This window comes from Trachemys scripta, chromosome 10, assembly GCF_013100865.1.
Source record: "Trachemys scripta elegans isolate TJP31775 chromosome 10, CAS_Tse_1.0, whole genome shotgun sequence".
NCBI lineage: Eukaryota > Metazoa > Chordata > Testudines > Emydidae > Trachemys > Trachemys scripta.
Window position 1 is genome coordinate 37,904,374 of NC_048307.1, and position 22,367 is coordinate 37,926,740.

Here is a 22,367-nt window from a genome sequence, read left to right on the forward strand (position 1 = left end):
CTGGTACAGTTTCAAAGGAGGCTGATGCCACTCCTGAATTTCTGCTACTATGGGTCAGAGTCTGTAGTGAGACCCATACTGTTCTCAGTTGATGAAGGAATCACTTGGAATTCTAATCTCTTCCCTTTGCATCCTGCCAAGACAGCAGTGAGAGACAGCCACTGGGGCAGTAGTGGAGGGCTTTTTGTGACTAAAGATCAACAGAGCTGACAAGCCAGTGCCATTCAGTAAAAACCTAAATTTGCAAAAAAATAAGCAAAAAAAAAAAAGTATGATGGACAGTCATTCTGTATGTTGTCACATTCCACTAACTGCCCTAGGCAAATGTGGGAGGGAGTCAAATACACCTGATGCTGGGTGACAGCCTGCTCCAAGGTGCTGCATTAAGAGGCACAGTGGTGTGGAACAGGAGCCCAGGAAGAAGAGCAGTGTAAAGAGGCAGCAACAGGCAACAGAATATCTCCTTTGCAGCTAGGAGATGGAAATCCAAGAACTCCCTGCAGCCCTGACCAAGTGACAACAGGCCTAAGCGTGCAGCTGCCAATCCAGATCACAAGGTAGACATGATATAGCCCAGCTAATACAACCTGTCCGCATAAGGCACGTACACATACAGCCTCTGGCCAGAACATGTTTCCTCTATGGGTACTGCCCCCCATAGCAGAGTTGCTTGCTAGGGATAAAGAAATCCCAGGGGCCCATTCTGGCCTAGTCTGCATGTTGCTTATTACATCTTTGCCTTTTCCAGTCCTGGGCCCAAGATCAGCCCCTCCCACCCCCAGCCCACGTGCTGTGACATTCCTTGACCGAGCCTCCTAGTAGCGCCGCTGTAAGCTCTTGGGACTTGGCTTTGGTTGGGAGACACCACAGGGTAGGAGCTGGGTGGGGGAGACCCTCAGGTGGGGTGAATAGTGAGTATGTGGAGGCAGTGCAGGTTTACAATGTTGCCATGGAGTTGGGCCCATGGTCCGAAGGGATCCCAGCCTGCTCCGCTTGCACTGTGCCCCGAGATCCCGCTGGCTCTTCCCACCACTTGCTCCTCTCCGTCTGCCTGCCGAAGGCTCCTCTTCACCCCCTGGCTTCTCTCTGCCCCCGGCCAGAGCCCAGTGCACCGTCGGCTCCAGGCAGTCTCTGCTTCCCATCACCTGTGGGGCCCCACCTGTCTCCCTGGAGCTGAGCTGCCAGGAACTGGTCCAGAATCCTGGCCAGTCTCAGCCAGTTGGGGGAGACACAGTGTGGAGGGCTTGACTGGGCCCCTCCAGGCAAGTGGGTCCTGAGGGAGCTTGGCTGGGGCAGGCCCTGGCCTGGCTGATTGCACCACTCCTGAGGGGCAGGAGTGATTCCCTGCCCTGGGACCAGCCCTGGCTGCACTGGCAGCTCAGCTTGGCAGACAGTTGCCTCTCAGCAGGGCCGGTGAGTGCTGCTGGGAGGCAGGGTGTGGGGGAGTTGGTGGCTGGAGGGCTGGGGTGGGGGAGATCTGTGTGTTGGGGCACTAGAGAGCAGGGGTTCTGTGTGGGGTGCTGGGCAGTTGTGGTGGGGCTTGGGCAGGGGTGGTGGTGGGCAGGGTACTGTGCATTTGTGGCAGGGTCTTGGGGGGGGGGCACTAGGCATAGTGTGTGTGCGGGCTCTGGCCATAGGGAATTGGAGGGCAGTTCCAGTGTTAGGTGTGTGTGTGTGTGGGGGGGGGGCCTCTGTGGTGTGGTATAGGCCCATCCCTGAGGGAAAGGGGCATGTTGGCAGCACAGGGTTAGGCGAGCCACTGTGCGTCTGGTAACTGCTGGTTTGTAAATAGTGCCCTTGCAGCAGGCTGGGCGGAGTGGGGTTGCCCCTGCCATGTCCCTGGACAGCAGCTCACTCCAGGGACCGACCTCCCTGTGCCATGCTGCATTGTCCCCATGGGGGCCCACAACTATGTTTGGCACTGGGCCCACAAAAGGTTAATCCAGCCCTGCCTGGAGTGGGAACACCTACAGCCCCGGAAACTGGGAAGAGCAAACGTTCCCCTGTCACGTGTTACTGTCTCTTTAAGACGGGGCATTTCAACCATTGCCTTCAGCCCTGGCTCAACAGATTCGACAGGCCTGGACCGGGAGTGGGGTGTGTGGCGAATCTTAAGCTGGGTGACAGAGCGCGAAGGTGTCGGCGGGAAGAGCGCGCGGGCCGGAGGGGTGAGTCTGTAAAGCGGTTCCGGGGGAGAGACACAGCGCGCCCCGCCCCCACTCGAGCCTCGCGCTGGGTCGGGGGTCCTGCTGGCCCCGTTCCTGCCCCTGCTCTCCGCGAGACCGAGGGGGGCTGCGGGCCGCTGCGGAGCGAGGCAGGCGGGCTGCGAGCGCCTGGGACCGGGCCCGCCCCTCACGGTGTGCGCGCAGCGGGCTGTGTGTGTGCGCCTGTGTGCACGCAGCACCTAAAGCTGGGGGCCTAGTGTGTGTGCAGCGCTTAACACCGGTCCCTCCTCCCCCCCTTCCCCGTGTGTGTATGTGCGCGCAGCACCTAGCGCGGCAGGCCCCATGTCCATGTGTGTGCCTGAGTGTGAGCTGTGCCTGGTGCCGTGTGTGTCCCTGTGTGCAGCACCTAGAGTGCTATGAGTCCTGTGTGTGTGTGGCACTGTGTGCGTGCAACACTTAGTACTGTGGGCCCCATGTGTGTGTGCAGTGGTGGGCCTGTATATATGCGTGTGCAGTGACACAGGCCCTGTGTGTGTGTGTGTGTGTGCACGTGCACAGCATCTGCACCCTGAGGATGTGTGTCAGGGGCAGGAAAAGAGGAGTTCCTTGTGCTTTGAGGTCATGTGTGTGTGTAAAGTCTTAGCACATTGGGGCCCAGTGTGTGTGTGCACAGCACCTAGCATCCTGAGACCATATGTGTGCATGCACTGTGCCTAATGTCCTGAAGCCCTGTGTGTGTGTGTACAACACCTAGCTCCACAGGACCCTGATCTCAGTCAGCTCCTGTGCAAACAACACTTAGCACCCTGAGGCTCCATATGTGTCTACAGCACCTAGTGCCATGGGGCTCTGATCCCAGTCAAACCATGAACCCTGGTACGTGACAGGGGATCTTAAGTAGAGCCCTGTGCGGATACATGTGCATCCGATCCGCATAAATTATTTGTGGCTATTGAATTTGCAGGGCTCTTCTCTGAAGTGCTACTGCAATACAAATAAATTCCTGGCTCTTTGAGCTCTGGTCAAGTGAAAAATTAATTAACTAATAATTCTCCAGTGCTGGGCAGAGGCCTTCAGGCCAGCCAATTTATGTGGGAGTTTTGTGATGTGGGGAAACACCCACTAATGACTGGGCTGAGACTACCAGACTCATCTTGTCTGCAGGCTAAACAGAGTGCCTTTTCAGAAGGATCGCAGTAGCCAGGTGTCTGGGCACCATCATTCTCTGTTTCATTTTCCCCTTTGTTTGATCAGTTCCAGAAGTGACTTTACCGATGGATCCCAAGCCCTTTGAAGTTGGACATGCGGTACGAGAAGCTATCAACATCCTTTCCTCTTCCAGGAATGGAGTCCAGATCTCAGAGGCGCTTGGCACAATTAAGTGCTACCTAGGTGGAACTGAAAACCAAGCCCCCCTGAAGGAGAGGGAAGAATTTACCCGTGTGCATTTTTCTGCCTTTCTGCGAGGTCTTGTCAGTAACCTGAGTCCAGATTGGATAGAACTTCTTACCTCTGATCAGCAGAAGGAATTATGGGATAGCTTTTTCTTGGAAGGGCCAGCTGACCAAGCCTTTCTGGTTCTGCTGGACTCCATTATTTCTATGGGGTAAGCCTGGCTTCAGCCCCATATTTGTTAGCACTAAAAGCATTGTGACAGATCCAGACCAGTTGGGTACAGGAGTCTGGTAGAGGGCAAATATACTGGTCACTGGATGAGTAATTTTCTGTTCCCTGAGTGACCAGAGAAGGGGCTGTACTAGAGTAATCAGGAATCTGCTAGAACCAGTTAAGGCAGGCAGGCTAATTAGTACACCTGGAGCCAATTAAGAAGCTGCTAGAATCAATTAAGGCAGGCTAATCAGGGCATCTGGGTTTTAAAAGGAGCTCACTTGGGTTTGTGGTGTGAGTATGAGGAGCTGAGAGTGAAAGGGTGTGCTGCTGGAGGACTGGGGAACACAAGTGTTATCAGACACCAGGAGGAAGGTTCTGCGGTGAGAATAAGAAAGGTGTTTGGAGGAGGCCATGGGGAAGTAGCCCAGGGAGTTGTAGCCCTCATGCAGCTGTTACAGGAGGCACTATAGACAGCTGCAGTCCACAGGGCCCTGGACTGGAACCTGGAGTAGAGGGTGGGCCCAGGTTCCCCCCAAACCTCCCAATTGACCTGGACTGTGGGTTCTTCCAGAGGGGAAGGTCTCTGGACTGTTCCCCAACCCACATGGTGAATCTCTATGGCAAGAAAATCCGCCAATAAGCGCAGGACCCACCAAGATAGAGGCGGAACTTTGCCACAGCATGTAAACATGTGATGGCCCCTTCACATTACAATTCCAACCTAGTCAGATGATCTGGTAAATATGGCTTCAGTTTAGTGCAGAAAAGACCTATTTGTAGCCTTGTCCATGAATAATGCTAACTCCGTGGTCATTTCCCATGCTTTAATCTGGGTGTTGAATATGGGCACTGTCCTGCCTATACTACACATTGCAATAGTTGTAATGATGTGAAAGAATGAGTGTGTTGTAATCAAATCCCCAGGCTCAGCTGTGGTTGCATCATAGAGAGGTCTTTTCACATCAAAGCATAAAAGGGGAATGTTCAAGATGGTCCTGATGATGATTCCTGGCTTTGGCATCCTGGTCATGATTCAGGGCCCAAGGATAGAAGGCATATAACTACGTTGATAGACTGTAATGTGGTTAAAACACAGGGATGGGAGCCTGGAGACCTGACTTCTATTCCCAGCTCTGCCATTGACTCACTGTGTTGCCTTGAGAGGGTCACTTCAGCTCTCGGTGCTTCATTTCCCCTGTTTTGCAAATGGGGAAATGATGCTTCTTCCACACCTCCCATGGGGGTAGTGAGGCTGAATTCATTAACGAATGTAAAGTGCGGTGAAAGTCCCAGGCAGAAGGAGCTGTAGGGTTACAGTGTTAATTCACTGTTAATCTTAAATTACATTCTGATGCATTGTGGCACTATGTGTGATTGATGGGATCACAGCAGAAAGTGGTATGATTGTCTAACCTGCTCTTAAAAATCTCCAATGATGGAGTGGCAAACACCTGTCAGGAATGGTCTAGATAATTAGTTCTGCCATGAGTGTAGGGGACTGGAGTAGATGACTTCTCGAGGTCCCTTGAAGTTCTATAATTCTCATTTGTGTGTCCTCTTCCTCATTAATTAAAGGGGGGGGCACTCTTATTTCTTTCCAGTCCCAGCTTTCGCCTGATGAAGGTCATTAGCATCCTGGAACAGTTTCTGCAGACAGGACGCATGTCGGCTCTGATGTGGGAGGTCTGTCATCAGCAGGCACAGGCTGGTTTACCCACATTTCAAGAGACCCTCCTCAACAAGGTTGTGTGTCTGCCTGACCACTTGTGCAACAAGCTCCAGGGGAATAACCTGCCTATATTCTTCCCACAAAACTATTTCCCTCTGCTGGCTACTGAAATCATCCAGGTGTTGCAGAGGATCTCTGACTCATTAAGAGGTGAGATTGCAGACCAACTACAGCTGCACTGAGAGAATGAAACAATACAAGGGGAGGTCTCCTGATAATCAGCCTCTAGGAAGATGTCAATGGCTGTCAATCTAAATGTTTCATTAAACATGTCTCGTTATACCACAGGTGGCTTGGACTGTTCCATCTCCTTCATGTCTCAAGTGCTGGGGAAGGTATGCGTGCATGGGAGACAAGGTGAGTGCCTTGTAACATGGTTTTGGGCAAAAAGATATGATAGAATTACATCAACAAGGAACTGTGATTGTAATAGGGTGGTCACTAAAAGAGGGAGGTTGAGGGTAGATTCATTCGTGGCCTGGGATGTTGCCTACAGTTTGTAGACATGGCCTTCTCTCCTTTCTGAGGCATCCCAACTGTGTGTCTGTTACACACACACACCCCCCCCCCCCCCCCCCCCCCCCCCCCCCCCGCCTCTCTGATCTGAGTGTGTTCCATTCTCCTTCTCCCAAGAGTCAATGAGAACACTAATCTTCCAGGAGCCCTGCTATCCTGGGCATTATACTTCCTTAGTGCCTTCCATCTGAGGTTCTGAAAATGCATTGCAAACACCAATGAGTTAAAAATCACAGCCTCTAGATAACAGGCTGTGCATGTGATGAGCCTTCATTTTGGTTTCATTTAGCATTTTGGAGCAGGTGAAGGCTGCTCCCCATGTGCAGTAGCATGTAACAGATGGGGAAGTTAAGGAAGGAGTTCCAATCTCCTACTTCAACAAGGGATTCCTGGAAGCTACTGTCAAGCTGTCCTGCAGTGGCTCAAGAGCATGTGGGTACCAGCCTCAGGGCAGACTGTTAAGAAGCAGGGTACAAACCCTAAATTAGTTGTGAGTTCTATACTTAGATTTCACCAGCCAATTATCAAGTGTAAACTCCTCAAGCACTATAACAGCCTTAACATGGAGCCACAGATAGTCCTCTTGGGTACTGTGATCTAGCTTGCCACCCTGAAAAGCCTTCCTTTGTGATAGATGGTTCCTTACACCAAAAATCACAACAATATTCAGGTTACTCCCCGTCCCAAAGGACCAGTCACTTATCCCAGGTCAACTTCTCCTTAGGCCTCACACCAAAGGTAACTCTTAATTTATTAGAGGCTTGACTATATCTAAAAATTCCTTTCCTAGAAAAAGGAAAGAGTTATTTACAAGGTTTAAAAGAGGTAAATGTATATACACACAAATGACTTCCAATCTCAAGTGTCAAAGAGTAATAGAAGCTTCTTTAATAAGCAAGATCTATATGTCCTTTTGGGGCTAACCCCGGCCAAGCCCTGGGGATCTTTTGCTTATGCTTAGTAATCCTTGCCCTCAAAGCCCAAACAGCATAAAAGATCCTCCTTGTTAGGGCTTTTAATTCCTTCCTTCCTCTTCTTCCCTCCCCCCCCCCCCCCTTTCTGCTTCAGGTTGCAAATTCAGCTGTTCATGAGGGGTTGGGCGGGGGCGCAATCAACAAAGTATTTTGTCCTCTGATGTTCCACAATAGTTTGTCTGGTGTTGGGAAGAAGATAACATTTCCTGTGGGGAAACTAGTATTTCACATTTCTTAATGCTTCTCTTCTGTCTTGTGATTTACAATTGCAGAGGAAACGCTTTTACCTTATAATATGGCATGCAGATATTATAAATGAGATTAATGCATGCAGCAACTTACAAGCATTTCATAAAGTCTAAACACATTCTTATAATACTAACACACAGGTGAACCAGACTGGTTCCAGCTATGTACTTGTCAGTGTTCAGTGGAGACATATGTGCCTTGGTATGAGCTGACACCTGGTCTGCCAGTGTCACAGCTACTAGGGCTACAAGTGAAAGCCCAGGTGAACCTGCAGGTAGGGCATACCTGTGAGAAGAATTGTGTGTTGTAGGTGCTGAATCATTGGGGGCAAACTTGTGTTCATGTTTATCTCTCTATAAGCAGCTTGATTTTGCAAACCAGGTGTGCTACTGCCCCACCTCCCTCCAATCAGTGAGCTTCCTTTTGTTCTCTCCCAATACAGAAGAGATTCTGAATGTGTTGGTGCCACGCCTAATGGATCTCACAAAGGTGGACTGCATCTGGCAGAGGATGTGCTGGCGACTGGTCGAGTGTGTGCCAGATCGTTGGATGGAAGCAGTGGTTTGCGGCTTTGTTCAGAAAGCACCAGGGTAAGAAATCAAGATTTGGGGGAGAGGGAAGTAGTTGTTCTAGCTACACCTTACTCCTGGGGGGATTCTGCGGGACTGCGCGCCCGCAGAAAACAGCCTCCCTGCAGATTTCCTGCTTTTCCCTGCAGAAAACAGCAGGGAAGCTGTGGGGGTGGGCAGTGATCATGTATGCAGCTTTTTTGGGGGTGGGGTGGGGGGGTGGGATTGCTGCCCAAACAGGTGAGGCATGGGGGTTACGTGCTGGGGCACACAGGGTTATATGCCATTCCCCCACCCCCATTTCTGCAAATGCAGCTTGGTTAGGTCTGGGGCTCCACTGACTCTGCAGCGGAACACAGCCTCCTGGGTCCTAGTGCCAGCTGTGCTCTCCTTCTGTGTGCTGGGAGCCTTCCTATTTTCTGTGGAACAGTGACTGCCCGCAGTGGGGCTGGGTAAGGGGCGTGGGGGGAAGAGGCAGTGGGGAAGGAAGGGGGGTGGAATGGGGAGGGGGATGTGGGAGTGAGGAGAGGGGGATGGAGAAGAAAAGGGGATAGGGGAACCACGGTGGGGAAGCAGGAGCCTGGTATGTGATGTCCCCTCGGCAGCAGCTGAGGATCCCCCGTTAAGCAGGCCCATAGAACCCTCACCCTGACAAGCCCTGCCTCCCTACACCTGGACCCGTCCAACAAGCCCCCCACCCCACTGAGCCCCAACCAGTTGCACCCGGACCCCCCCACTGAGTCCCTGCCAAGCCCCATTTTGCCACACCCAGACCCTGCCACTGAGCCCAACCACCATCACCTGGCTCCCCTGCAGAGTCCCATTGCCCCTGCACCCCCCAACAAGCCCCTGTGCATCCAGATCTCCCACTTAGCTACCCGCACCCAGATTACCCCACGCAGAAACCTCTCACCACACACCTGGATCTCTCCACACTTAGATCCTGCTGGGCTGAGCCTGCCCAGCCACACCTGGTGCGCCTGGCATAGAGGGGCAGGGCCCCAAGGTGTTTCTGGGGCAGGCCCAGCCCTTGCACTGTGTCAGGGTCAGGTGCAGCCTCACTGCTGACTGCCTGTACTGGAGGAGGTGGGGGCTCCAGGGTGATCTCCCACCTCAATGCAGCCAGTGGCCTGTGCTCCCCACTGCCATTCTGGAGCCACATCTAGTTATTGACAAAATTTGCAGAATTTTAAAATATTGTGCACATAATTTTTATTTTTTTGGTGCAGAATTCCCTCAGGTGTATAAACACCAGTACATTATTTCTTGAAGGATCTTGGCCCGTGCACCATCATTTCACATGTTGCCACTTCCTGGGAAAGGTTGGGGCTGGAATAGCTGGGGATTCATTCACTGGTAATCCTTCGACAGCATTTGAAACAGCACTAGATCTTTTTGCTACATTAATCACTTCTGTAGTTGTGTGGTAGCACTGCATGGAAGCTGTTTGACTGATCTATGACTTTTGATTATATTGCAAATGGGTAGCCACTTACAAAATCATGATTTGATTGAAATCAGCCTGAAGCAGTTCAGATAAATGGATCCCTGATAGTTTGCTGCTGACCTGTCTTGCTAGGGCGGATGTCTTGTCTCGATTACTGGGGAATCTGGTTGTGAAAAACAAGAAAGCTCAGTTTGTGGTGACCCAGAAACTACTACTCCTGCAATACAGCTATGTGGTAAGGGCTCTGCTGTGTCAATATGGGGAATGTAAGCCTCTAGCTGTTAGGAAGGCCAATGTTTTTCAATGTGCTGAATTCTTGCCCAGGTAAGCTCCAGGTCTCTGGTCGTGGGCTTTGTTCTGAAGCCTTTCCCCAGACTCCATACTCCTCACGTATACTTGGACCTCAGCTGAAGATTGCTATAACTTCTCCCTGTCCAGTAAGGCAGACCAGGTGGTTCCTTTCAAGACACTGACCTACAAGGCAGAATACAAGCCTAATCTGTGGTGACCAGCAGTGTTGTCACCTTTTCTCCTGGGAACCAAGGGAGGATTTGCATGTGACATTGGCAGTCTGGGGAGCTAGAGGCCCTGATCCCATCTAGAATCCAGGGGGAGAGGCTGGGAGCAAGTGTGACCTTCCCTCCAAGAGGACAGGGAGGAGGAGTGCACTGGAGAAGCTCGGAGTTTGATTTGGAATTATCTGTGCCCTCAGAGGTTGGAGAGAAATGATGTGGAAGTGAAACAGGGCAGTGGGTGAGCACTGGAGCCCATGAGGGTGTAGTGTGAAGATCGTCCTCTGCCTTATGTTCTGGAGTATCTTGAGCATTAACTAGATCATGGGTGGGGGAGAGGCACAAGACTTCAGGGAAGGACAAGGTTCCCTGACTTAACGTTCCTTTTGTTTAATAGTAGGAGCAATATTTTAAATAAGACTTGCTGTGCATGGGTTGGTTCAGTGGGGTTTTTACTAGAAGGAACCCTCTCTTGGGTGCCGTAGACATCACTAAAACTGTGTGATCTGAAATAGTTTAGGCACTGAAATACCCAGGCACAACAACATGCTCTAACTTTCCTAAGGGCGCTGTGGGTTTGCATAAACTCTGCACAGTCTTTCCCTGAACATTCTGATCAATTCACCTGGAATGGGAGGGGGTGGAAGGGGAGAGTGTGAGTGTGTAAAGTCCTTGCTGATGAATAACTTTCTGCTCAGTATAACTAATCCTATTGTTTTCATTGTAGACTGCAGTGCTGCAGAACCTCCTTGGATATCTGGCCCTAGACAGCCTTCGACGTTCCTTATTGATCAAAGTAAGTTGGGTACCTTCAGCGATTATTTATTTTATTGTGTGTGTATGTTGGAATTTTTACTCCTGAACCCTCATTTTGTGATGCTTCCGTGGTGTATGATGAAGCTGATAATGAGGATCACCTGTGTGAATGGGGTGATAAAGAATGCCCCCATGGTGGTCCTGGACAGAGCTACATGGCCTCATTCAAAGTGTAGCAGAGAAGTCCTCTTCATAGGAATCACTGCCCTTCTGTCTCATCTCTAGAAAAGTAGTAAGAGGGCCACCTGGGAATGCTGAGAAGGCAGGGGGAATAGAAGAGGAAGGAAATGTGGCTCAAAATGAAGGAAGAGTTGCCGTCCCACTTAAACAGGCCACAGTCCTCCCAGAGCTTCTAATGATACATTGTACTTCTGTAGCATCTCACATCTGTGGATCCCCAAACCTCACAACTCCCCTGTGAGGTAGGTTAGTTTTATCAATCCCATTTTAGATTGGAGGGGGAAGGGGAGGGAGAGAAGTGATTTGAAGTGACTTATCCAAAGAGAGCGAGTCAATGACCGTTGGAAATAGAACCCAGGAGTCCTCCGACCCAGCCCTAGGCTCTAACTGTAAGATCATCCTCCTATTTTCTAGGGCACAACAGCAGAGGGGTCCAATTGGGAAGCCACCAAATGAAAGGCTAAAAATAATTCTTAGTGTTTCTAATAAGCCCTTTGTATACTAAACTCCTCTTAGTTCATGTATTAACAGGAGTATTGTAAGCAAGACATGAGAAGTAATTCTTCTGCTCTACTTCGCGCTGATTAGGCCTCAGCTGGAGTATTGTGTCCAGTTCTGGGCGCCACATTTCAGGAAAGATGTGTACAAACTGGAGAAAGTCCAGAGAAGATCAACAAAAATGATTAAAGGTCTAGAAAACATGACCTATGAGGGAAGATTGAAAAAACTGGATTTGTTTACTCTGGAGAAGACTGAGAGGGGACATAAGTTTTCAAGTACATACAAGGTTGTTACAAGGAGGAGGGAGAAAATTGTTCTTAACCTTTTGAGGATGGGACAAGAAGCAATGGGCTTAAATTGCATCAAGGGCGGTTTAGCTTGGACATTAGGAAAAACTTCCTAACTGTCAGAGTGGTTAAGCACTGGAATAAATTGCCTAGGGAGGCTGTGGAATCTCCATCATGGGGAATTTTTAAGAGCAGGTTAGACAAACACCTGTCAGGGATGGTCTAGATTAGGGGTCTCAAACACGCACTCCACAGGCCGCATTTCCTGCGGCCCGCCATAGGCACAGTGTCACCACTCCTCCACCTACCTCCGCGCTCAGGGGAGAAGGCAGAGAAGAGGTGGGGCCGGGGTGGGGATTTGGGAAAGGGGTTGGAATGGGGGCGGGGAAGGGGTGGGAAGAGGCAGGGCAGGGGTGCTAGATACCTCTTTTGGCTTTGGTAACACCCCTCTTTTCATTAGGTGCCAGCAATGTGCTTAGTAAGACCTCAAACAGCTTACAGTCTAGCAGAGAGAAACAGGAGCCAGGATGCACAGGAAGACCCAGAGGGGGGATTAACTTGGAGTGGTCTGGGAGAGCGGGTTGTGTGTTTGGGCATCTGTGGTGTGATTTGAATCATACCTGTTATTCCCCTTGGCTTCAGGGCTTTGTTGCAATGCACGTGCATTGCGAGCCTGTTCTGAAAGATGCTAAGCACCCTGAGATCCCACTGGTCTCAGTGGGAGGAGAAGGCACCTCAGCTCCACACAAAGGAAGTTTTAACAGAGAGATGACCCAAGGGGTGATTCAAAACCTGTGTCCCAGCCCCTTGCTGTTCTGGGCTGTGACCTGAGGCCGAAAGGTGCTGCCAGCTGCCTTCTGTGAGGTTCAGTGCATACTCACGACCAATGGCTCTTAACCCATCGGTCCCCATGACTTTTGTATCGTATGAAAAGGTTTCAGTGATGTGGCCCTCGGGCCAATGTACTAGTTCTCATGTGGCCCTTGTGGTGGTTTGAGTTTGAGATCCCTGGTCTAGATAATTCTCAGTCCTGCCTTGAGTGCAGGGGACTGGACTAAATGACCTCTTGAGGTCCCTTCCAGTTCTATGATTTAAGTGGTTTTTAAAATGTTTTCCTTCAGACAGTGGCAAATCATTAAAACAATTTTAGCTAACACAGGCAGTGAGCTATGATTCAGTGGTGAAGGAGTACCCCTTATTGCTTTAAAACATTCTTGATCACCACATGAAGCACTGGTGAATGGCTCCAAAGGGAGCTATGTGTGGTTACTCTCATCCAGAGAGTTTCTGCTGTGATGTGGGGGAACTGGTTTTCCCCTTTTGTAACTACTGTTATCTCTTAGATTGTTTTGTTCCACTTCCTTCTTTTCACTGAGTTACATAACGGATGGGGAAAAAAAAAAATCAGTTAATATATAGCAATATCCATGACAGCCTGATCTCCATTGGGCTGTGACTGAAATGTTTAGAGGTTGGGCATCAGAAATCAGTCCTGTGTGTTTGATGGAGAATGTGGGTAGCAGAGAGGCTGCTGGTTACTAGTTTAGGGAGCGAGGTGTTAAAGTTCCTTTCCCTACCAAAAAATTTGTTGCCTCTGCCCTGCACACAAAGGGGTGGGAACGCTTTGCCTCCATACCGCTCAAAAGTCTCAGCACACTGGGAGGTTTTGTTGGGGGTAAGCATAAAATAAATAGAATGTAATGTAAAAATCAATAACCCCAGGCTTTCTGCACTGACTGCATTAGTCATTGTCTTATTGAATTTAAAACCTCCATTATTTAATTTACCCAGAGCTGACATGGAATTTCCAGCCAGTGGCACCAGTATGTCATGGAATTCAGGACCCTTGCCACAGAAATTCTCTCAGTGGAGAGCTGGAGCCCTGCACCCAGGCAAGAGGCCACCACACTTTACAGGCTCTGATTATGCTGAGTGAAGGGTAGAGTAGTCCTTAGGCCACCTGGTTGGTTGAGGGTGTGGTGTGTTTGTGTGAGAGAGTGACTTTCAGATGCAGCACAGACCCACTCCATCTAGCTAATGCTGTAAACTTATGAACCAGGTGCTGAAAGAACTCCTGGAGACCTGGGGCAGCAGCAGTGCTGTGAAACACTGTCCAGTTGAGCAACAACTGTATGTTAGCAAGGCCATCCTGATTTGCCTCTCCCACCTGAAGGAGCCTGAAATAGAGAGCAACGGACAAGGTGAGGGAGGAGGGAAGGAGCCGAGAGAACAAAGAGGTCTCCTTTCCTCCACTGGATTCTGACTTTTCCCCTCTTTAGCCCTCTGTCCTTGATGCCCCTAATCATAACCATTGGGTCCACATCCTGCAGGCCTGATCCTACAAACATACCCAAGCTCTGATCATTTGAGTAGTCCAACTGAATTCAGCGAGGCTATTCATGTGAGTGACGCTGCTTGTGTGTGTAAGTATCTAGAGGATCAGGGCCTTACCAATTTCTTCTCTGTGCATTTTTCACTTTGGACCTTATCTTAAACTCCCAGTATCTGAAAGCCACAAATTCTGAAATCTGGAAAATCATGAGGTGACCTATTCCTGCTGAGTATTTATAGTGCAAGATGATTTTGAAACAAAGTTTAGGATTTGGACTCTAGAGGCTAAGGAAGGCTGCCTTGCTGAAAACATGATAATTTAACACCAGTATGAAAGTTCAGTGTCAGAGATGCTGACTAGCAATAGGAACATCTGTAGCACCTTCTTTTGAAGACCTCATAGCATTTTGAATCATTGATTGGTTAATCTTCAGAACATATCTGTGATGAGGTAGGGCACATAGATTTTGAGAAGGAGCAGTTGGGCACGTCAAATCCTCCCTGTCTCTCAAGGTCCTGGAGAGAGGATCTGCGGCAGAGTAGGAAATGGAACTCAGGTCTTTGGACTCTCACTCTTAGCCAGGACTGTCATCCTTCTCCTAAACCATAATCTAGTCTGGTTTAATTCAGATACGGGTTATGGGGGTGTGGAAATATAGAACACTATCATGGCATAATATCATAATAGCAAGGCAAAAGAGAGATGTTCTGTTTTAGAGTGGGAAACCTTGATTGTGTGATTCTACTTGTATGACAACTCATGTTCTGTTAAATCCTGTGACTAATCTAGATTAACTCATTCAGCCCGTTGTATGTGTGGAAGAGAGCTCTTCAATGTGCTGCTCTTCAGCATGCTATGTTCTGTCTGGCTTAGGATAAGGAGTGCTTCTTAGTGGTTAGAGCAGACACTGGAAGTTCAGAACCAGGAGCTGAAAGAACTTCTGGGGACCTGGTGGAGCAGTAGTGCTGTCAAACACTCCTGGGTTCTGTTCCCAGTCCTTATACTTACTATGTGACTTTGGATAAGTCATCTCTGATCCCTCTTTGTAAATTACATTAATATTTAAGTAACAAAATTACATAGACAGTTACTGACAACAGTCAGGCTGCTGGTGTGCTGAGACCACTGCCTATCATGCTGACTAGCCTCTCTTTGTTTGCTTGTGCTCCCCAGCTGTCTGTCTGTATCAACCTGTTATCTCTTGTCTGATCGCAGGGACCATTTTTTCACTGTGTCTGAACAGCGCCCAGCACAATGGGGGTCTGGATTCAGGACTAGGGCTTCTGGTGCAACCACAATACAAATAATAAATGATGATTCACCTACACCCAGGGGGCTCTTGAGAGGGTGAATTAACTTTCATGCAGTGCTTTGAAAACATAAGTGCTATTTATTATTATTATTATTATTATTAGAAAACAAGTTTATTTCGTCCTAGCCAACTCAAGATTCTTCTGTTAAAGCCTGGCCTTATATAGATACAAACTATGGTGTGTTAATGAATGATCAGATTTCTCACTCTCTGACGTTAGAGAGATGTAAGCTTTTATTGGTGAATAACGATCAACCTGTCAGCAGTCAGAATCTATTTGGGGAGATGAAAGACAGTTGCCACTCTGAACAATGGGTTCAGAAATGCCACTGGTAATTACCTGTCACAGCTCAGGCACATGGTGAGAAGTATTCCTCCCTCTGTGAGTTCCAGGTTGTTGCACTGATCAAAATGGATGCAATTTCCATCATAACACAGTCAACTGCTATGACAGATGAATAACATTTCATCTGTCATAGCAGTTTTGAAGCCACTGGATTTATGCCTGGGATAAATTTGGCCTAACACACTTTTTTGGTATTTTGGTAAACTCTTTTATTAAAACAAAGGTTCTAGGATGTGTGATGTTTGTACCATTGTGTTTGGCTTCAAAACCTAGCCCTGCTGCATAGCTTCTTGACATGATGGAGAAAGAAAACAGCTCTGCAGGAAGAGAATTGCTGTATAGAATCTGTGTCAGCCTCCACCCCAGGGCCTTTGTCCGTCTTTCTGCCTGTAGTGGGAGTTGTGTAGCTAAAGATTTGGGTTCTTAGCTAGGTGTGCTATCTGGGAGCTGCCATAGTCGGGGATGCTGTGCTCACTCTACCATGTGCTGCTTGTCCTTTCAGAACTTCTCACCAGCATGATGGGAGGGATGAAATGCCGCCTGGATAGCAACTTGCCACGGGTTCGGCGTCTGGGAATGATAGTGGCAGAAAGCATCAGTTCCAGAATAACTACAGATGGGCCCAGCCTGAAATTCCAGGTGAGAATACAGTGATGCCTGACTCTGCTGTGCAGGGATGGGGAGAAATGTCCCCTTTAAAGCAGATGGTTGTGTTGCTGCTGTCATTGCTGACCCCTACTCTCTGGAAGGGAAGAAGGGCACCAGTACCCTTCAGAATGAGGGAATATCAGTTTGCAAAATGGAATTGCATTGAAAAGATGCAAAGGCAGCATAGAGGGTGTGGGCCAGGGCAAGGTGAGGGGTGCATGGGGGTGTGGTGAGAGAGAGAGCATATGTCTCAGGAGGACTTGGTCACAGCCAGGCAGAGTCAAGAACTCTGACATGACAACAGGGTTTAGGATGGCCAGCTCCAAAATTAATACTGCTACATTTCCATATCATGCAGCACCTGATCAATGGGACACCTCCCATTGAAATCCCCTTCAGCGGGAGTTGATTAGAGTCCTGAAACTGGGGTGAACATCCAGAAGGAGGGTGTATAAAGTCACTGGTGGTTGTGATTTTTTTCAAGACTGAGTAGGGGATTTAGCTGCACAATCCCCATTCGTTTCAATGGGAATTAAACCCCACAGCTCCATACTTGCCTTTGAGAATCTTAAGTATTGTTTGCACAGCATCAGCTGTAGTGCTGCATTGTGACTTCAGACCTGTTAAATGCTTTAAAGATTATAAATAACACTGAGACCAAATCTGACCAAGCAATAACTTGTATATCCTGAGCCCAGTGTGAAAGGTGCATATGGCTGAGATTGCAAATCTCCACATGCATTTATCATTTGATCCTTTGCTATTTAAAAACTAAGGCCCAATTCTGAGAGGTGCTGAGCTCTCATAACCTTCAACTGCAGATTTATTGTATTTAACTGATGTAAAAGCCTCCTCAGCATACAGTAACTTCTATTTTGCATGTCTAGTATGAAGATGATGATGAGACCAGAGAGCTAAAGTCTCTCCAGCAGACAGCACCACTACAGCTCCATGTCACTGACCTGCCAAATGCTGGGTGAGATTGCCACTCATAGCTGTATATATGCCTAGTGTAAAAACATAGTGAGCACAGATACCAGGCAAATCATTCTTAGTAAAGGTTATAAAGACAAGGCCTATCTCTGACTATAATCCTTCCACGTTGGTGGATGGTAAACTCCAGACAGACAATACCAGCTCTGAAGGCAGGAAGTCTGTATTTGTTAGAATCCACTAAGGTGTAAATTGCTGTAATATTCACTGTGCTCTGCATTACAATTGGCTATCTCTGCAGCAAGCATGTTTCTAGTTCAAAGGTCAAATGGAAGCATGTTTTAGAATTGTCTGACTGCATTTCCTTAGGATTCTTGTAACTCTGCGTGCCCCTGAAGCGATCCAAATGGGCTGGGGAATCTTTGGGTATCTCAGGGTAGACTGGGAGCTGTGTGTCCACAGCCTATCCATTACTAACTGAAATACAGTATTAACTTCTGCCCAAAAGCATTAACTTCTGGCTATACTCTGACCTTCCATTGGATTTGCTGTCTAAAGATCTCAAAGCACTTTACAGAGGTTAGTGAGTGAAGCCTCCCAATGCTACTATGAGGTAGAAATAGTGACTGAGATGTGGAGAGGTGAAAGTGATGTGCCCAAGGCTACATGGCAAATTGCTGTCGGAGCTGTGTGAAGAGCTCAGATCTCCTGACTCTGTCTCGTACATTAACCACTACTGAATGGTGCCTCCTGATTTGTTCATGGTTTTCATAGCTCTTAAGAATACATAGGCCAACACTTCCTCTGCCCTGAGATGACTGTGTGTCTGCTCTTACCCAGAGTGTTTTGGGTTCTCTCCATTAGCACAGTCTTAATCTTTGTTAGGAACTAAAACAAGCTCAGGTGGCAGTCCAGGGAACTAGCTCATGCTGTCTGCCATCTCCACTCTTTCCCCATCCTAAGGTCTCCCCACACCTGTACAGCTACCCTAGCTTTTTCTCCTCCTAGGTGAACCCACACTGAAATGAGATTCCAGTGCCTACTGTAGATAGAGGGTGTGGGTGTGTGGATTGGGGGTTTTACCTTGGAAAAATCTAGTCTCCTGCTTGTGATCATGGATTTTTAAGATCCTTGTTACTTTATGCCTTTGACACTCTCATTGCCAACAGCAGGAATAACAGTCCATCTGCTACACCAAAAGCTGTGTCAAAACCAAGTGGGAACCCACACCCAGCAACCCCTGCAGTGCCAGAGGAGGGATCTGACTTGGAGCTTGACAGGTACATGCAAGAACTAAACTACTAAGCAAAAAGCTGATTTGAAATTAAAAAGTAAATGACAGATCCTTGAAAGCTGACTGTGTGAGAGGCTGTACTGCTCCATCTGAACTGGGGAGCAAACCAGGCTGTGTGTAAAGGGTAATTGCAGATATAAGGGCTAGGGAGAGGGGGCAGGGAGGGAGCAGAGACGAGCAAGTGGGGGAGCGAGGTCTTGCAGAGAAGAGACAGTGTGAGGGCAGGGACTGAATTCAGGAGACCGCATGTGTTGATCCTGGCAGATGCAGATCCACATCCACATTTTTGTATCCGAGCAGAGCTCCCGCATGCCATTGGTTTTGTTACCATAAAAACATTCTTTATTAAGCTGGACGTTTGGAGGCTCTTAATCTATAACATGGGCTTGGTGCCTTTTAGGTATTTCAGACAATTACTTGAGGGGGGAATTAAATACAGAGTAATTTAATGGATAAAAATGACTGTGCAGAGGACCATTATTATTTCAGACCAATTTTTTTTGTCCCATGACATTAGCATGCTCACATCCAGGCTAATGGGATGAGATTGCATTCACAGCCACAAAATATAGCCTATTGGATAAAGAAATCTGGTTTTAAGTCTGGATTCAGTTTTGAACCACTTCCTCCCCCCCCCCCCCCCCCCCCCCCCGTGTTAGTCTGTATCAGCAAAAACAATGAGGAGTCCTTGTGGCACTTTAGAGACTAACAAATTTATTTGGGCATAAGCTCTCGTGGGCTAAAACCCACCAGTATCCACATGTACAGACTCCTCTGCACAGTCTGCTGGAAAGAGACAGACTCTACTCTATTACTTCCAAGGAGCTTGAAGTTAACTGTTTCAGGCACTAGCCAGCAGTCTATAGCAAGGGGAAATCTATCCACCCAGTATGACAATTCTGGATGGGGGCTGGGTAGTGAAGGCCTGCAGTAGCTAAATTAAGTAGCCAGCTGGGCTACCAGGATTTAAAAAAAAGACATCATTCACCTTTGATAAAACATTCCCTCCTCTGACGTAGGCAGCAACTAATTTCAATGCCCATTTAAGACTAAAGTTATCTCCGATCCATGCAGCGCCACATAAAAGGCACATTTTCAAGTTACAGACACTACTGTGTAATTCCCCAACAACTGTCTAGCCCAGCTGTGCAATTCCCAAAGTCTTTCCAAACCACAATCCTGGACACACTTTTCTCTATCTTTCTGGGTGACTGGGCAACAAAATGGCAGATGAAATTACTTTGCATTTATCAAAATTAAATGTACATTGGAAAGCGCATATGTGCTGGGGCCCTGGTTGCTCCAATCCCCATGGCTGGGGGAGGGTCCTGGTGCACAGGAGCCGGTGGGCTGGGAGCACGGTCAGTGCTGTTAGGCCATGGTGGGGGGGATGCTGGCCCTGTCCATGGGGCCTGAGCCATTGGATGGGAAGTGACATGGCGAACAGGTGCTGGTCAACCCCAACTCCCGGCCTGCTGTCCAGCAACAGGCTGCCCGAGCTGGACGCCGCAGGCCAGGCTCCGCCAGAGACAGAGGTAGGGCTTCTTCCTGACCAGTTTCTCCCTTGTTACAGTAATGTAGTTTCCGCTTTCCATTGGCTGCTGAGCTCCATCAGTTAATGTGTTTAGGGAAGTGCAGGAAAGGGTTTACCTATTTTACATGCCTCCCTGTTCATCAGCAGATCAGTTAAGGAGTAGCAGATCTTTAGAGCCCTGTGTGGTTGTATCCACATCCACTCCACTATCCACAGTAATGGTCCATGGATATTCACAGATTTGCAGAGCTCTACCCATCTCACCATCCTCAACGCTTGATAACCAATGCTTCCTTTGCCTGCTGGATCCTTGTAGGTTGGGGTACTGAGCAACCTCTGTTTGGTGTAAGGATGGAAAGGTGAGAAGGGAGGAGAATGTGCCCTGTCTTCCTGTTTAGCATGAAGGAGGAGAAGGTGACCTGGTCAAATCCACGTGGACTAATTCATGCCTACGCTTCTTTCACAGCGATGATGATCTCATCCCTTACGACATGTCAGAGGATAAAGAGCTGAAGAAGATGAAAGCTCCTGTGTATATCCGAGACTGTATTGAAGGTAGGAGATTCTGGGTAGAGTCTATTAAATCTTCACTTGGAAATGCTCATCTCTTACTCTGTTCTGGGGTGGTTCCTGGTACAGGCTAGTTTTTGTGAGTTGACTCAAAGTTGTGGTACTTCGGAAATCGGTGTTCCAGTTTTGAATTGTTAGTTCCTAATGGCATGTCTACACTACAAACTTTTGCTGATGCACTTTATGTCGGCATAAAGCCACCACACTGGTGCACATGCATACTTGGCTCCTTGCATCCACACTGGGCATACTCACCTGGGGTGTTTGTTTCGATGTGCAGTGCACCATGGGAAGGTATGCCACGGTCCAGTGCTCTGTCTTTTGGGAAGTTTTGGCAGTGCACAGTAGGGCAGAAAAAAATTGCGCAAGGGTGACTGCTACTGCAGGATCAAGTTCCCATCATGCAGCTTTCTCCACCCCCTAATGCTATCATTTTCATGCCTATTTTGAAAACCCAAAGAACCTGCCTGGGGCCTGTTGCTGTCCACCATCTCTGACCAAAGCATGTAGCATGCATTATTGTCATGAGCATTGCAAGCACAGTATGCATGATACTTGGGTATTTGCAGTCACAAGAAGAGCTCCAAGGAACATGACGATTTGCTGAAGAGCAGATTGCTGTGGGACATAGTGAGAACCATATTCAAGGTTGTTGGTGGCATTCACGGAGCAGGTGCAAATGGTGGAGTGCCGTTTCTGGGTCCGAGATACAAGCACTGACTGGCAGGATCACATCGTAATGCAGGCTTGGGATGACAAGCAGTGGCTGCAGAACTTTCAGATGTGCAAGGCCACATTCCTCGATCTGTGTTCCAAGCTTGCCACAGCCATCCAATGGAGCAACACCAGAACGAGAGCTGCACTGACAGTGGAGAAGTGAATGGTGATTGCACTTCGGAAACTGTGGTCATTGGGAAATCCATTTTGCAGTTGGAAAATCCACTGTGGTGGCCGTTGTCATGCACATATGCATGACCATTAATCTTCTTCTGCTATGCAGGACTGTTAAACTTAGCAATGTGCAGGATATAATGGTTGGATTTCCAGCAGTGGGGTTCCCGAACTGCGGTGGAGCGATAGATGATGCACATGCATCCCTATTTTGGCACCAAACCACCTTGCCACAGAGTAAATCAACAGAAAGGGCTGTTTTTCTAGGGTTATGCATGTGCTGGTGGGTCACCAGAAACACTTCACCGACATCAGTGTTGGCTGGCCAGGTAAGGTTCATGACGCACGCATCTTTAAGAACACAGGACTGTTTGGAAAGCTACAAGCAGGCACTTTCTTTCCTGACTGGCGGATTACCACTGGCGATCATGAAATGCCAGTGATCCTGGGCTCCCCAAGGATCACTCCCCTTGGCTCATGAAGCCATACACCAGCCACCTCGACCGCACCAAAGAAAGAGGGAACTCATGGCACAGCAGGTGCAGCATGGCAGTTGGGTGTGCTTTTGGAAGATTGAAGGGGTGCTGGCAGAAGAATGGATTTCAGCGAGGAAAAATATCCCAATCGATGTAGCTGCCTGCTGTGTCCTGCATAAAATCTGTGAAGCAAAGGGGGAATACACTGGAACCCTGCTATAACGCGCCCCGCTATAACGCGAATTCGTTTATAATGTGGGGTGAGTCTGGCCCCGGCGGCTGCAGCAGGGGCGGGGCAAGTCTGGCGGGCGCGGGGCTTTTGGGATCCATGCCCCAGCAGTTGCAGCAGGAGCAACTCTCCCTGCAGCCCTGCCGTGCCCCTGGGGTTCTTACCTCTGTCCCCGGCAGGGCCGGCTCCAGCCCGCGTCCTTTCCTCCCCGCTGACCGATGTAGGGGGCGGCAGTGCGGAGGAGGG

General features: G+C 48.7%; 1 protein-coding gene across 6 annotated transcripts in view; it reads left to right on the top strand.

The window, feature by feature from the left end:
- Positions 1-2,057: 2,057 nt before the first annotated feature.
- TELO2 (telomere maintenance 2) overlaps positions 2,058-22,367 on the top strand; it is a 56,456-nt gene continuing 36,146 nt past the window's right edge. For 3 of the 6 annotated variants that reach the window (XM_034784213.1, XM_034784214.1, XM_034784211.1), the window contains exons 1-12: positions 2,182-2,357; positions 3,420-3,771; positions 5,378-5,655; positions 5,794-5,862; positions 7,687-7,834; positions 9,393-9,495; positions 10,500-10,568; positions 13,616-13,757; positions 16,049-16,185; positions 17,082-17,170; positions 18,297-18,407; positions 20,422-20,510. In XM_034784213.1, the coding sequence (XP_034640104.1) occupies positions 3,440-3,771; positions 5,378-5,655; positions 5,794-5,862; positions 7,687-7,834; positions 9,393-9,495; positions 10,500-10,568; positions 13,616-13,757; positions 16,049-16,185; positions 17,082-17,170; positions 18,297-18,407; positions 20,422-20,510 (1,567 nt within the window). In that variant the 5' untranslated portion in view covers positions 2,182-2,357; positions 3,420-3,439. The other 3 variants (XM_034784215.1, XM_034784209.1, XM_034784210.1) reach the window with 3 other exon arrangements.